This window comes from Pelophylax lessonae, assembly GCF_965119305.1.
Source record: "Pelophylax lessonae genome assembly, chromosome: 10".
In the NCBI taxonomy this organism is placed as follows: domain Eukaryota; kingdom Metazoa; phylum Chordata; class Amphibia; order Anura; family Ranidae; genus Pelophylax; species Pelophylax lessonae.
Window position 1 is genome coordinate 154839669 of NC_138777.1, and position 16791 is coordinate 154856459.

The following is a 16791-nucleotide window of genomic DNA, read 5'->3' on the forward strand; positions in this document are numbered from 1 at the left end:
AAAAATTAATTACAGACATGCCTCAAAACTATTTCATAAAAATCGTTTTCTAAAAAAAGAAAGAAAACTGTAGTCAATTGCAACTGTTTTTGCAGATCAAGCAGAGGGGAAAAAAATATGGAATCACTCAATTCTGAGGAAAATATTATAGAATCATAATAAAAAAGAAAAAAAAACACTAAGTTCACCACCAGTACTTTGTTGCACCACTTCTGGCTTTTATAACAGCTTGTATTCTCTGAGGCATGGATTTAACTATGGTCAAACAGTACTCTGCATTAATCCAGGTCCAACTTTCTCTTATCGCAGTTGCCAGATCAGCTTTGCAGGTTGAAGCCTTGTCATGGACCATTTTCTTTCATTTCCACCATAGATTTTCAATTGGATTGAGGTCCGGACTATTTGCAGGCCATGCCATTGACATTCTGTGTCTTTCTTGAAGGTTTCATGGCTTTTGCCCTATGGCAAGATGCATTATCATCCTGAAAAATGATGTCATCACCACCAAAATCCTTTCAATTGATGGAATAAGAAAAATGTCCAAAAACTCAATATAAATGTGTGCACTTATTTAAGATTTAATGACTGTCATCTCCCCTATACCTTTACCTGACATGCAACCCCATATCATACATTTTATTGGAACGGTACCAACCAAAAGTTCCAGCATCATCGCACTGCCCAATGCAGATTTGTGATTCATCACTGAATATCACTTTCATCCAGTCATCCACAGTCCATGATTTCTTTTATTTAGCTCAATGAAAACATGTTTTTTTCTGTTTAACCACTTGCCAACTGCCCACAGTAATATTACTGCGGCAGTGCCTGGGTCCAGTCATGTAGTACTACGTGACTGGAAGTGAAGGGGTTTCGCGCACAGCGGGGAGGCGGGCCGCGGGAGGAGAGGCGGTGATTGCCGCCTTCCTCCCCCGATCGTCCGGTAAATGGAGAGAAGACCCAGCAAAGCAGGCAGATCTTCTGTCAGACAGTCAGGGACAAATCTAAAGTTTCAGCTAAGCTGAAACTGCGATCTGTCTGTGCCTGTCACAGAACCCCCCCCCCCCCACACGATGTTAGTAAGCATACAGGCATACATTAACCCCTTTGATCACCCCCAGGGTTAACCCCTTCACTGCCAATGGCATTATTACAGTAACAGTGCATATTTTTAGCACTGATTACTGTAGTAATGTCACTGGTACCCCCAAAAGTGTCAAAAATGTCAGTTAGGGTTCCGATCTGTCCGCCGCAACGTCGGAGTCCCGCTAAAATCGCAGATCGCCACCATTACTAGTAAAAAAAAAAAAAAAAAAAAAACAATAAAAATGACAAATCTTTCCCGTAGTTAGTAATGCTATAACTTTTGCGCAAACCAATCAAAATACGCTTATTGCAATTTTTTTACCAAAAATATGTAGCAGAAAACAAATTGGCCTAAAATGTTAAAAAATTTTGATTTCAAAAAATTTTTTTGGAAATGTCCTATAGCGGACCGCGCATTGTCCGTTAAAATACCGCAGTGTCAAATCGCAAAATAGGGCCTGGTCATTAAGGAGGCAAATCCTTCCGGGGCTGAAGTGGTTAAGCGTTAATGATAGTTTTAGTTTGGCTTTTTTATTTGTCAGGCCTGGTACATTGGTGCGACATACGCTTCGACTTTGGGAGCACGTTGCATGACGTGTACAAATCAATTATTCCCTAAGAGCCGTCCTAACTGGTCCGACTTTGAAAAAGGTTCCTGCACTTCTTGGTCCGACTTTGGTCTATTTTCAGCCCATTCAATATCGGATCAGCCCATTTAATATCGGATCAAAGTCGGATGCGCGTCCTAACCATCCGACTTGTGACATCCGACATGCTGATTACAGCAGCAGGAAAAGGATTTTTTTGTCCCGCTGGGATTGTTTTGATTGGTCAACGGACAAGTCACACTATCTCAAATTGGAGAGCAAAATCGTATCCTGTTTATTTAAGTTGGATGAAAGTAAGACTGATGTCACAGGGCAAAGTCGGATCGACAGTCGTACAACAGTAGTGTTGTACCAGTGTGAACTCGGCCTAAATCCAATTTCCTTTAGGCAATGTCTAACAGTTCGGTCACAGACATTGATTCCAGTTTCACCATTTGTTGCTCATTTGTTTTGTTGTGCATTTTCGGTTTTCAAGGCATGTTGCTTTCAGTTTTCTGTCTTGATGCATTGATGTCTTCCTTAGTCTACCAGTACGCCTCCATTTAACAATCTTCCCATTTGATTTGTACTTGGTCCAGATTTTAGACACAGCTGACTGGGAGCAACCAACATCCTTTGCAACATTCCGTGATGATTTACCTTCTTAAAGAAGTTTTATAATCCTCTCCTTTGTTTCAACTGTCAACTCTCGTGTTGGAGCCATGATTCATGTCAATCAGGTTGGTGCAACAGCTCACCGAGGTGTGCAAGCACTCTTTTAACTGCAGACTAATTAGCAGATGTAATCTGATGCAGATGTGTAACCCACAAGGTAGACTGCAGAGTCATTATGGAGTTACCATATTACAAAAGGAGGAGAGGAGCAGGGCTAGTAAAACAGAGTGATTCTAGATAACCCTCAGGGGATAAATCCTGGCATTACTTCATAAATGTAGCGGTAAAAGTTGGGAGTATAATTGAAAAATGTAGGAATTAATATACCTCTCCTCTGTACCAGACTAGATGGACATGTTCGGTAGGGAATAGGAAGAGAGAGGAAATACAACGGGAGAAGGGATTCAATAACAAGAGAGAGGAAGGGCAAAAAGACAAAAGGTTAGAGTAGGGAGGATAGGGAAGGTGCGGTGGTATGAGGTACATGCGCTGCTATGAAATGTACATATAAGGGGAGGAAGAGAGAGAAATCCTTAAGGCATCAATACGTCTCAGAAGTGGGTACTATCCAGAAGAGAATCTAGGGGGGGCTAAATATTGAAATATTGGGGATACTGATCAATGGATATGGGTCCATTGTGCCATTGGAGGCAAGGCAATTCAGGAACAAGTTGTAAAGTATGTAACTGGTGGGGACATCTATACTATCTTGAAAGTATTTTTAAATGTCTCTCCTTCCTTGTAATGGAATGGCAATGGAAAGATTGTTGGGTGTCAGAGTGTAGGATTTCCTTTTTCTCTCTTATTTTTTAAAGTACCTTGTTAACTTTACTTATCTCCACTGACCCTAGTGCAACAGTGATCTCAGCTACACAAGCTTATTTCCTTCTTAAAATGCAACTCTGGAAAACAAGTCCTCCTTTGCAGTGGTGCTCTACAAGCATTACTTGCTCATTTATGTCTTAGAGACCAGGTACAGCAGTTTTGCTTACTCGATCCGCTGCTCCACACTGCTAGATCGGTTCCAGCAGCCTCTTTACTCCTGCACACTGCTGGTCTAAAGTCTTCTGACATCATCAAGAACAATGAAGGGCTCATAGTCCTGTAGTGATCAGGTAAGTAAAGGTGTTTTCCCATTCCCTACAAATAGACCCATAGTACACACTTGCAGTACAGATGCACCCCAACTGCAAGAGAGAACTTTCAGTTTCCTGAAATTGGGCTTTAAACATTTCCTGGCAACAAAGCCCAGCCACATCTCCCATGACCTACCGTTTCTGGAATTTATGCCACAATCCCTGCTAAATACCAGCTTAACTTTTTTCATCTCCTTTCAAAACCCCATCAGTTTCAATGGCACTAATCCTGTTTTGTTTTAGTTTGTCCCAACCCCTCCCGCCACCCCCCACATAGTCTGTTAGGCTGCTAACAGACTCTCCACCGCCATTTTAGAATATGCTGCTTTGATTTCAAAGGGCCCTTTCTTAGAAGAGATTCCCCTATTCCTCCTCCTCCAAACTCCATTGTGTGAAAAGCATGGTTCCCATGCTGCTACTATAAATGTAGGCTGTTTTGTGAATGGGTGGCAAAATACTTTAGAATGGGACCTAGAATGGCAGTACTTGGTCAGGTATCCTTCATTTATTTACATTCCTGATAAAGGCCACGGTGCATGGAGAGAGAGAGGACCACATCAGTCTATTGCCAATGGCAGACTGGTGGCAGGCAGGTTACCTAGCTTTGTTGCGTTACCGGCAGTAGAGATAATCATGTCACAATCCTGGCAGGTAGCATAGCTCCCCCGTTGATGGATTTCAAAAGTATATTTACTGGTTTTCCTAGAGCTTCTATATTCGTAATTTCACTCAGGAGAGGCATGCTATTCTGATCATATATATTTTTTTCATAGCATGTTTTGTGTATTTCCATGTAGTAACAGAACAACCCACTCTTATGCTGAATTTTTTTTTTCCGAAAAACTGACAGACTTTTAAAAAACTGTGTTTTCATTTTAAACCTTGTTGTCAAATGCATTGATGCCACAAATCACAAAACCATTTTTGCAGCATCAGCTATCAATTTATCATCATTGGATTCGTGCAATACAACTCTTTAAATACTTAACAAGACCTATGACTCATTACATGATTTGATCTGTTTCAATAGCAAAGCTGTCAGAACAGAACATGCACTGCACAGATTAATATTCACAAGCAATAGCAAAATAAAAGGATTAAATAAACAAATACACATTCTGTATGGTTTCAGTGCCTCTGCTGCCCTCTGCTGTAAATAAACATTAACAATCTCACATGAATCCCATAAAGAATCCTTAAGCAGAGCTGCAGGAGGCAAGTAAGGCATAAACAATTTTTTATTATTTTCTAATGGAAGAACTAGTTAGATCCTTAATTATATTAATGCTTTCTGAATGAAGTAGAAATAAATATATGAAATTACATATGTCCTCACACAAACTTCCAAAATATTTGTTTTTTCGGTGTCTGCTCTACTACAGGACTACTGGAAGCATGTGCTTGGTACCATCCTCCTCCCCTGAAGATTCACCATAAGCACAAAATGGAGTTTGTTGGTTCATGGCAGTAGAAAACCTGCAGAACTTATACGCTGTTGACAAACATCACCAAATAGACCATTCACAGTAGACTAACTTTTGACCTACACTAATGTAGCAATGACTATGATGAAGTGGATGGGATCTGAAAGGGTACTATATACTGTACATAATGTAGCAATGACTATGATGAAGTGGATGGGATCTGAAAGGGTACTATATACTGTACATGCTATTTATAAATGTACAGCCATGGCCAAACATTTTGAGAGTTACACAAATAATGATTTTCACAAAGCCTACTGCCTCAGTGTTTATGAGGGCAATTTGCATATTCTCCAGAATGTTATGAAGAGTGATCAGATGACTTGCAATTAATGGCAAAGTCCCTCTTTGCCATTAAAATTAACTTAATACCCCAAAAAAAAAATTAAAAAAAAAAATTCAACTGTATTTGTGAAAAAGGCTGATTCAGGGTGCCCAAAAAAGTCCAGCAAGTGCCAGGCCTGCCTCCTACAGTTGATTCAGTTGCCAGGATTGGGGCACCACCAGTGCAGAGCTTGCTCAGGCATGGCAGGAGGCAGGGGTGAGTACATCTGCATGCACAGTGAGGCAAAGACTTTTGGAGGATGGCCTGGTGTCAAGATAAGGCAGAGAAGGCCACTTCTCTCCAGGAAAAACATCAGGGACAGACTGATAATCTGCGAAAGGTACAGGGAGTGGACTGCTGAGAACTGGGGTAAAGTCATTTTCTCTGATGAATCCCCTTTACGATTGTTTGGGGCATCTGGAAAAAAACTTTCCCAAGGACGAAAAGGTGAGCATTACCATCAGACCTGTGTCACTTCTAGATTGTAAGCTCAAACGAGCCGGACCCTCTGCTTCCTCCTGTATTTAATTGTATTGTAAATGTACTTTCTGCCTTCATGTTGTAAAGTGCTGGGAAAACGGTTGGCGCTATATAAATCCTGTATTATAATATTAATACCAACAGTAAAGTATCCTGAGACCATTCATGTGTGGGGTGCTTCTCAGCCAAGGGAGTGGAGTGGGCTCACTCACAATTTTACCTAAGAAAACAGTATGAATAAAGAATGGTAAAAAAACATCCACCGAAAGCAACTTCTCACAACCATCCAAGAACAGTTTGGTAATGAACAATGCCTTTTCCAGCATGGAGCATCTCGCCATAAGGCAAAAGTGATAATTAGGTGGCTTGAGGAACAAAACATCTAAATTTCGGATCCATGGCCAGGAAACTCCCTAGACCTTGGAGGATTATGGTTCCTCATCGATTCAGGGCACGTATGGCTGAATCAGTAATCAATCAATAATGCCATAATATGAAGTATGGTAAGCATGTAAGAATATGGTTGGGATAGAGTGTGGCCCTTAGGCACACCTAACTAATTTTGGTAAATTTTTGTCTTCTGTGCTTTTTTATAAGTTTGTAGAGGTGAATGTACCGCCTATGGTGTTCCTGATGAAGCAGTAACTTGTTTTTCAAGTCTATGAAACGCGCGAACCGGCAGGTTACAAGGCACCTCACAGTTCATCTAATTTTGACTATGGAATATTGTCTTAATGTTTTTAACAATTTTTCAATAAAACTTATTGTTTTATATATATGCTTGCCTCTATTACTATGAGTCCAAGACCCTACAAAATCCTATTAGGAGACATAACACAGGTGGCTTCTGAGACCATGTGGTTATGGATCTAAGTGTTTCTTTTTTCTTATATGAATTTGGGATGTGGGTCTAGGACTCGCATAGAGTTGATTCCTCTTGCTATCTATTGTCCCTAGACCTTAATACTTGTGATAACTTGTGGTCAATCCTCAAGAGGTGGGTGAACAAAATAAAAACCCCACAAATTCTGACAAACTCCAAGCATTGGTTATGCAAGAATGGGCTGCCATTAGTCAGGATGTGGCCAAGAAGCTGATTGACGGCATGCCAGGGCGCATTACAGAGGTCTTGAAAAAAAAGGGTCAACACTGCAAGTATTAATTATTTGCATAAACCTAATGTAATTGTCAATAAAAGCCGTTGACCCTTACGAAATTCAGTATACCATGTGACAAAAAGATCTAAAAACACTGCAGCAGCAGACTTTGTGAAAATTAAGATTTGTGTCATTCTCAAAATTTTTGGCCACGGCTGTATAAATCCATAAAGGATAATATAAGCCAAACAAGAATAAAAGCTACCCTTTAAAAATGACCTGGACTCTTCTAAACAAACAACAAAAAAAAAAAAGTATAAAAAAAAAAAACGGTTTAAAAAATTCATTCAGATTCCTTTGAAACATGAAGATCAGACAACTCTGAATACGGTCAGTTGTGCTATAGCAAAACCTGTTCCGAGTCTGTGAAGAATAATATGTCACAGAAAACAAAAGCCTTTTCTCTAAGATGGGAAGTAATGGTCATTTAAACAGAAGAAAAATGAAAGGTTTTTAATGCATTATAAGTGCCCGATTAACTATACCTAGACTGCTGCGGTAATTTAACGCACTCTATGTCGCACTATTGCGCATTGTGCTAAAGCAGCTCTAATGCCAGGCTGCATGCACTCTAATGTCCAATAAACTTGATTGCTTTAAGGGTTCCCAAAACCCCGACATATGGCCAGTAGTCCCCTACTACCCTTGACATACAGCTTGTCAGGCAAATTATAGACATATTAGATCAATATACAAGTGCTGTTCCTTGAATAATGCACACAGTCAGCTTGGCCAAATGCCCTTATTAGTCAAATTGAGCAACTGAGTACACAGTACACACCTTAAAGAACCACCCTAAAAGTGGCATCCAAACAGTCCCATTACCTAAATCCTACTGTAATTCTAGAAAATAACAATCAGATTTGTGTGAAAAACAATGTATTTGGGGTCCAAACCGCTAACTGTTAAAACACATAGCATTATTTCCTGGCTCCTCCTCTGCCCACCACTGCAGCCACATTTGAATCATACACATATAGAGAATACCCCAAATAAGATACATTTTTGCTCAGAGGGGTCAAAATGTCTAACATGTAGCATCACTATGTGACTCCTATTCTGCATGTCACTGTAAAAAAGTGTAAATCACACAAAAATAGGTAAAACTCTGCATCCCTTGGTTCCCCTACAATCAATCTCTGTTTTAGCCACTAGATGGTGAAATACATAAAGTATATAATCTACAGCGCTAATAAGAAAATATCAGATACTAGAAATGCCACAACTTCCAGAACATATATAACTTCCTTTATTCCACCATCTAGCAAAGAGCTAAGCTAAAACATTTCTTGCTTCACTGGAGAGAATCATAGGGAAGTCAGGAGATGGAGAAAGTTTATTCCAGGTCAAAAGAATGTTGTGTTGGATAGGAAATGAGCAAAATCCACAGTTTTGAATGAGGCAACCATGAGGTCTAGGATTCTCATGGAGAATCTCCTTCGGTCTTAAAAGCCAAGACCTCCCCACCCCTGACAGCAGACAGATTACCTCTCCCTGCACCGCTTTCACAATTTGGAAACCGCGCAGTCATGCCCACATAGCCGCGTCATTCGTTTACAGTTTCCTGTGAACGAATAGACTACAAGTACTGTCTGCGAATACGACAGATTGTACTTCTCAAATAACCGTGAGGTCGCTGGTGAATGCTCTCCTATGTCATTGATGTTCCTGCTCAGTTGAGATAGATAAGTCCAGAAGTAGTTAATTTAGATACCCAGTAATCTGGACACCCTGTGTTCTTAAAAGGGTGATAAGGGGTGAAAATACTTTTGTTAATACTCTGGATGCAAAGGATAGGCCAAACGTAAGTGTGACAAATAGGAAGTGTTTGTCTCCTACTCCTGAGTGCAAAATGCACGGATGAGGTGTGTAAATACAATTATGGAGAAAGGCATCTTGAATGTGTACTAATGTCAAATATTCCCCGTGTCTCAGAGACCTTGCAGATTCCATGAAAAACTTGTGAACGAGAAGAAACCTGATTGGTGATAGTCCTTCAGTGACCAAAACAACCACTCCTTGGGACAAAAGATGGTTCAGGGCAGTTTGTAAGAAAACGATGGCGAGGTAGAGTTTGAAACTCTATTTAGTATCTCTATGAAACAACAGATTAAACCCAAAGATCTGGGATGTCTGTTACTCAGAGGAATGCAATCTGTAACAGATGTATCCCTTTTTTGAGAGAGGGTGCATCTCCAAGAGGGGGTTTTGGAGCCTTCCACTGTGGAAAGAAGACCTTTCCTCCTGTGACATACAGTATTTGATAATTGTTTCAAATGTCTCACCAAAGAGATGACCCTCCTCCAAACGGCATACGGGGCAACTTCAGCTAACCAGTCTTTCAGCCAAAAAATTCTGCCCATATGGACAGAAATGACTGCCATTCTGTAAGTTTGTTTTATGACTTAAAAGAAAAAAGTGGTCCTGCGAGCAACCTCTAAATATTAAATATATAAGCAATTTGCTGCAGACACTCCACTTCTCATAACAGTGTGAACAAATCAAATAAATTAATAGTGTTGCGCAAATATATTAAATAATTTAAAACTAACAAAAGATATAAATAATTGTACCATCAAAATTGTAATCTCACGTAAATCTGATAAAGGTCAGATCAAAAAACGTGCAATGGTGCTCAACCATTAAAGTGCAAACATAAATTATATAAGTCATAAATGTGTATAACTGTATAAATGTGCAAATAATGCAAAAAAGTCCAGTAATAAATCCACATGAATAATGGTGCTGAAAAACGTATAGTCCTAGTGAATCAGTGAATCAGCCCACTGCAAGTGGCTAGTGCTTCCCAGTGATGAGTGACCAGAGTGTCACAGTGAACAGCAACCGTGCACCCCCTTGTGAGTGGGTGCTCACCTTAAATATATACTTGGAAGCGTATATACAAAAGATCCTAATGACCATCCATCCGGATCCTTATGACTCCTCTCACCCAAGATAACCCAGGCTGTTTACCGTATCACTCAATGCAGCAATATGTAAAAGGAGAACTCACAATAGTGCATGAAATCCTTAAAATGATTTTTATTAAATAAAAAGTAATGGGTCTCACTCACATGTGATCGTGCATAGCATGCACCTTTAAACGATCATGGCAATAAAAGTAATCCATCCAGACAAGATATAATCGTGGTGGTATAGCGGGAGACGCCGTTCACGTCTGCCTGTAGCATGTATCTGAGGCATGTACCGGCAGCCGACAGTCTCACCGAGGAATGCGAAGCACTCCGTCCGTCCTTGCCCCTCTGATATATCTCCCTGATGAAGACACGTGGTCCCTTGTGTCGTCACGCGTAGGGGAGGGGCAAGGACGGACGGAGCGCTTCGCATTCCTCGGTGAGACTGTCGGCTGCCTGTACACGCTACAGATACACGCTACAGGCAGACGTGAACGGCGTCTCCCACTATACCACCAAGATTATTTATTGTCTGGATGGATTACTTTTATTGCCATGATCGTTTAAAGGTGCATGCTATGCACCATCACATGTGAGTGAGACCTATTACTTTTTATTTAATAAAAATCATTTTAAGGATTCCATGCACTATCGTGAGTTCTCTGTTTACATATTGCTGCATTGAGTGATACGGTAAACCAGCCTGGGTTATCTTGGATGAGAGGAGCCATAAGGATCCGGATGGATGGTCATTAGGATCTCTTGTATATATACGCTTCCAAGTATATATTTTAAGGTGAGCACCCACTCACAAGGGGGTGCACGGTTGCTGTTCACTGTGATACTCTGGTCACTCATCACTGGTAAGCAATAGCCACTTGTAGTGGGCTGATTCACTGTTTTAGGACTATACGTTTTTCAGCACCATTATTCACGTGGATTTATTACTGGACTTTTTTGCATTATTTGCACATTTATACAGTTTTACACATTTATTACTTATATAATTTATGTTTGCACTATTACTGCATTTGCACTTTAATGGTTGATCACCATTGCACGTTTTTTGATCTGACCTTTATCAGATTTATGTGAGATTACAATTTTGATGGTACGATTATTTATAACTTTTGTTAGTTTTAAATTGTTTTAGGACTTGTTCTAGGCATACAGAAAGGTAAGGTGGAAGGTAGTGTTTGTAAGTGTTCCATCAAAGTTCAGTTCTGAAAGACATGATCCTTTTTAGTGTTCTTTGCCCTAGCCCAATCTGACAAACAGAAATTGCAACAGTAACTGGTTGCATTACTGGACTTGCCAAGGGCAAGACAGTATCTCGAAGAATCAAATGTTCTGTCTGCAGAATCCTAGAAAGAAGGAACATCTTCTATAGGCATAGTAAGATGTTTAAGATTGAGACAGCAGGTTCTGTTATTGGAAAAGTCTACTTTTAAATTATTCCTTTTCCACTGGATATAACCTCAGCAATATTCTTTTAGAGGGTAGAAACCTTACCAGGAGAAACCCAATAGTCATAAATTGCCTAGTCTATTTGTTCAGGAATGAGAAATGTCTTTAAAGATTTTGCAGGTCTCTTGATACCCACAGGGGCCTGGCAAGACTGCAGAGAATCATGTGCCCCTACACTGAGGCTTTTTTGGCACAGGAGAAGGGAGCATATATACACTGGCAAGTATACTATATTGCGTGAGGCCTTAGTATAGTGTGTATGAGGGGCTGAGGGTGAGAAGTCTTCAGTGGCTTCTTCTAACACTACATCTGGGTCCTCTTCAAAGTGTTCAATGTTTACCTCTTGTAAGAGGTACAATATTCTAACAAACATGAGGACACCCCTCACATTTTTGTAAATATTTTATTATATCTTTTCATGTGACAATACTGAAGAAATTACACTTTGCTTCAATGTAAAGTAATGAGTGTACAGCTTGTATAACCGTGTAAATTTGCTGTCCCCTCAAAATAACTCAACACACACAGCCATTAATGTCTAAATTGCTGGCAACAAAAGTGAGTACATCCCTAAGTCAAAATGTTCAAATTGGGCCCAAAGTGTCAATATTTTGTGTGGCCACCATTATTCTCTAGCACTGCCTTAACCCTCTTGGGCATGGAGTTCACCAGAGCTTCACAGCTTGCCACTGAGTCCTCTTCCACTTCTCCATTATGATATCGGAGCTGGTGGATGTTAGAGAACTTGCGCTCGTCCACCTTCCATTTGAGGATGCCCCACAGATGCTCAATAGGGTTTAGGTCTGGAGACATGCTTGGCCAGTCCATCACCTTTACCCTTCTTTAGCAAGGCAGTGGTCGTCTTGGAGGTGTGTTTGGGGTTGTTATGTTAGAATACTGCCCTGCGGCCCAGTCTCCGAAGGGAGGGGATCATGCTCTGCTTCAGTATGTCACGGTACATGTTGGCATTCATGGTTCCCTCAATGAACTGTAGCTCCCCAGTGTCGGCAGCACTCATGCAGCCCCAGACCATGACACTCCCACCACCATGATTGACTGTAGGCAAGACACACTTGTCTTTGTTCTCCTCACCTGGTTGCTGCTACACACGCTTGACACCATCTGAACCAAATAAGTTTATCTTGGTCTCATCAGATCACAGGGCATGGTTCCAGTAATCCCTGTCCTTAGTCTGCTTGTCTTCAGCAAACGGTTTGCAGGTTTTCTTGTGCATCATCTTTAGAAGAGGCTTCCTTCTGGGAGACCAATTTGATGTATTGTGCCGCGTAAGGTCTGAGCACTGACAGGCTGACCCCCCACCCCTTCAACCTCTGCAGCAATGCTGGCAGCACTCATCCATCAATTTCCCAAAGACAACCCCTGGATAGGACGCTGAGCAGGTGCACTCAACCTCTTTAGTCGACCATGGCGAAGCCTGTTCTGAGTGGAAACTGTCTTGCTACACCGCTGTATAGTCTTGGCCACCATGCTACATCTCAGTTTGAGAGTCTTGGCAATCTTCGTATAGTCTAGGCCCTCTTTATGTAGGGCAACAATTATTTTTTCAAATCCTCAGAGAGTTCTTTGTCATGAGGTGCCATGTTTAACTTCCAGCGACGAGTATGAGAGAGTAAGAGTGATAACACTAAATTTTACACACCTGCTCCTCATTCACACCTGAGACCTTGTAACACAAATGAATCACATGACACCGGGGAGGGAAAATGGCTAATTGGGCCCAATTTGGACATTTTGACTTAGAGGTGTACTCACTTTTGTTGCCAGCGGTTTAGATATTAAAGGCTGTGTGTTGAGTTATTTTCAGTGGACAGCAATTTTTCACTGTTATACAGCTGTACATGCATTACTTTACATTGTAGCAAAGTATCATTTCTTCAGTGTTGTCACATTAAAAAGATTTAATAAAATACTTATAAAAATTTAAGGGGTGCACTCACTTTTGTGAGATACTGTAATTTCACTTCCAACGTAGCTAGAGAAAGTGAAGGTGGAAAAGAAGTCTGCTGCTTTTGGGCTTTAGACAGTGATGGCTGAATCAAGGCCATCAATTGTCCTGGAAATTCTGACATAGATACAGAGAAAACTCAGTTGGTTAGATATGCCACTTTTTACAAGCCTGAGATAGAGCTAGAACTGGATGCAGAGACCAGTGTTAAAATGGGATCCTGCTCCAGTACAAGGGAAGCAACTTCAAGTGATTGTAAAGTTTTGCAGAGTAGCCAGTATCCTCCTCTTTTCGGGTAGCCCACTGGCACTCTTGGCTCCTCCCGTTGCCTCTTGGCTTCGCCCTCCTCTGAGTGCCCAGCTTCCTATAGGGGCACTTGTGCACGGTCAATCCCAAACCTGTCTAAGAAGGGGGGGGGGGGAATCTAAGAAGAGGTGGTTAGGGACCACTCTGAGCAAAATCATTCCACAAAGCAGGTTAAGTATAACATGTTTTTTTTATTATAGGAAAGGAAAAATCACTTCCTCATAGGGGTGAAGAGGTACATCATCTACAAAACACTAGCAACACTAGCAAAAAGCTGAGGTTTCATAGAATCGGGCAGGATTATAGGGGGAAAAGCTCAAGTAGGGAGTGTCGAAAAGCTTTGCCGGTGTTAAATCCCTCAAAAGTAGCAACCCATAACCCAGGGTCCATGAATATCCAGCCTGTATCCTGTACTGTAAGATTACAATATAATTATTTTAAAGCATTTTAGATTCATTCCATATTTAAGGGTCCATGTACACGGGACGCTGGAAATGGCCGTTTAGGAGCAATTGGGCGGTTTTTTTTTTAGAAGTCCCTGAACCCATCTACATTTTATCTTATCTGTCCATGTACACCAGGTCGTTTACAGTCATTTGCAGGCAGTTGCGTTCAGGGACTTTTTTTAGAACGCAATTATTTGCGTTTGAACGTGTGTTTCCCGGCGTTTCAAACGCAAAAACGCGTCCGAACGCGATGACCCGCGTTTAGCGTTCGCGTTTTTCCATTTTAAAGGGGAATCATTTTTTTGACCTCTAGGAACGGTTCTAAACGCAAACGCCCGCTAAACGCGGGTACAAACGCGACCGAACGGACATTTCAAACGTCCTAAAAATTCCAGCATTCAAAGGGACTTTTAACAACGTCCCGTGTACATGGAGCCTAACAACCAATGCACCTAACTTCTCATTTTATATGAAATGTCCAAGTAAGAAGAAATATTGTAATCTAGCAGCATAGCGAACATAATACATATAACTATACCATTTCTAGAAGCCATATTAAGAAAAACTGAAGTCAGTATATTGAATTAAGCATTTTAAATCCATTTCTCCTACCTGTTTTGCTAGTTTAACAGAATCATGAGTAAGTCTATCCCGTAGCTGAGGGTCAAGCTGAGCAGCTGGTGCAATTTCTACCACCTTCTGATGCCGCCTTTGGATGGAGCAATCACGTTCATAAAGATGCACTACGTTGCCATATTTGTCACCTGAGGTGCAAAGGACACAGTAGAGAACATTAAAACAACACCATTCAAGCTACTAGTAACCGGATATTTATAAGACATTATAAAATCAAAACTGATATTTTCCATCAATTATAATTTCAAATGTTATGCATTAGGTTCTCATATTATAATAGCAGAACCTAATGCACAACAAAAGCTGTAGCTTAAAGGGGGGCTTAAAGTTAAAAGATACTGTATCTGAGCACCACAAACCAACACTATTTTATTTATTTTTAACATTCAAAGCAAACTCCCCCCCATCCATGTCTGCATGCTTTATTTTGTTGAGAAATCACTTTGGAAAACATTCTCTAGCAATTCTGACCATGGCCATCTTGAGTAAGGGCAGATGATTTGTGTAGCATTTACTTTCTGAAATACATCTGCCCTCAGCTCAGGACTGCATGCAGGAAGGTGTGTTAGCTGAGAAAACCCCCCTCTCCTCCTGAAGACTCCTGGGATGTATGACATTATTTGCTTAGGCATGGAATCAAGTAACTGAAGAAATGTAAAAAAAAAAAAAAAAAAAAGTTTAAAACAAGTAAATATAATATACTTACCTATCTGTTTACTAATACAAGCACAATGAGGATTAAAAATATTCAATGCTGCTTGAGAGTGTGTAGTTCTGCGGGGTACCACATGTGTGAGATTTTTTTTCACAGCCTAGCCACACGGAGGGGGCCCAAAATCCAAAAAACTGAATTTTTGTAAAATTTTACCGTAAAATTCCTTTCTCTGAGTCCTCTGACAGTCGCCGCCCACTCATTCCGTCTTCACCAATGGGTATTGACCTCTTATCCATAGGAGCAAGCTAGGCATAAGACTTGTTAGAAACAAAGCAATTTACATAGACACACCTGTAGGGGGCTGTCCCACTGGTCCAATACCCCCCTGCTATCAGCATTCCCAACTCAGTTTGGTAGCCAGCAGTTAAAGTCCAAAAGAACCCCACTTAGAGGGGCGGGGGCAGCAAATGTCAGAGGACTCAGGGAAAGGAATTTTACGGTAAGATTTTACAAAAATTCAGTTTTCTCTTACGTCCTCTGACAGTCGCCGCCCACTCATTCAGTCTTCACCAATGGGATGTCCCAAAGCAGTGTAGACATGAGGGGTGGGAAGCGCAACCTTCACAAAGGCAACGCAGCACCAATGTCAGAGAAAGGAACCGTATCTGAGCAGAAAGGTAGAAACTCTGGGTAACAGAAAATCTCAACTGGAGCAAACAACCCAGGAAAGCAAATAAACAAAAGGGGGAAAACAACCCCAACAGACGGGGACCGGCCAACGCCAAGGCCCCCTCAAGGCACTGCACAGAACTGTGTGGCCAAAGGAGGCATCAGCTGATGCCAAAACGTCAAGTTTATAGCATTTGGAAAAGGTGTGCACGGATGACCAAGTCGCTGCCCTGCACACCTGGGCCACCGAAGCCTGATGGCGGAAAGCCCATGACGCACTCACCGCTCTGGTAGAGTCCACCTTGACAGGGAAGGGCGGAACCCGTTCCCTAATAGAATAGGCCTGTACAATTGTATGCCTGATCCATTTTGAAAATGGTTGCCGCAGACGCAGCCATACCCTTCTGAGGGCCCTCGGGAAGGACAAAAAGGGGAATCCGACTTCCTGAAGGATTCAGTAGACGCCAGGTACAACCTGATCGCCCAGACTACATCCAAGGAATGCAAAGCAAACTCCTTAGGATGCTTAGGATTCGCACACAGTGAAGGCAGGACAAAATCCTCGTTAAGGTGAAAATCCGACACAACCTTAGGTAGGAAAGATTGGTTAGGTCGCAAGACCACCTTATCCCTATGAACCACCCGGTAAGGGGAGCGGCAAGATAGAGCCGCCAACTCCGACACTCTGCGGGCAGATGTGATCGCCACCAGAAAGGCAACCTTTCGGGACAGCACAGGCAGAAGAATCTCCCTGATGTTCTCAAAGGGAGGTCGTTGCAAAACGGACAGGACCAAATTCAA

The 16791-nt window shown here is 41.4% G+C and overlaps 1 protein-coding gene across 1 annotated transcript in view; it reads right to left on the reverse strand.

The window, feature by feature from the left end:
- The window catches only part of PC (pyruvate carboxylase), a 674712-nt gene that overhangs the window by 564839 nt on the left and 93082 nt on the right, over positions 1 to 16791 (reverse strand). Inside the window, exon 7 of the mRNA XM_082271181.1 lies at positions 14643 to 14794. Within this exon, the coding sequence (XP_082127307.1) occupies positions 14643 to 14794 (152 nt within the window). The remainder of the gene's footprint in view (positions 1 to 14642; positions 14795 to 16791) is intronic.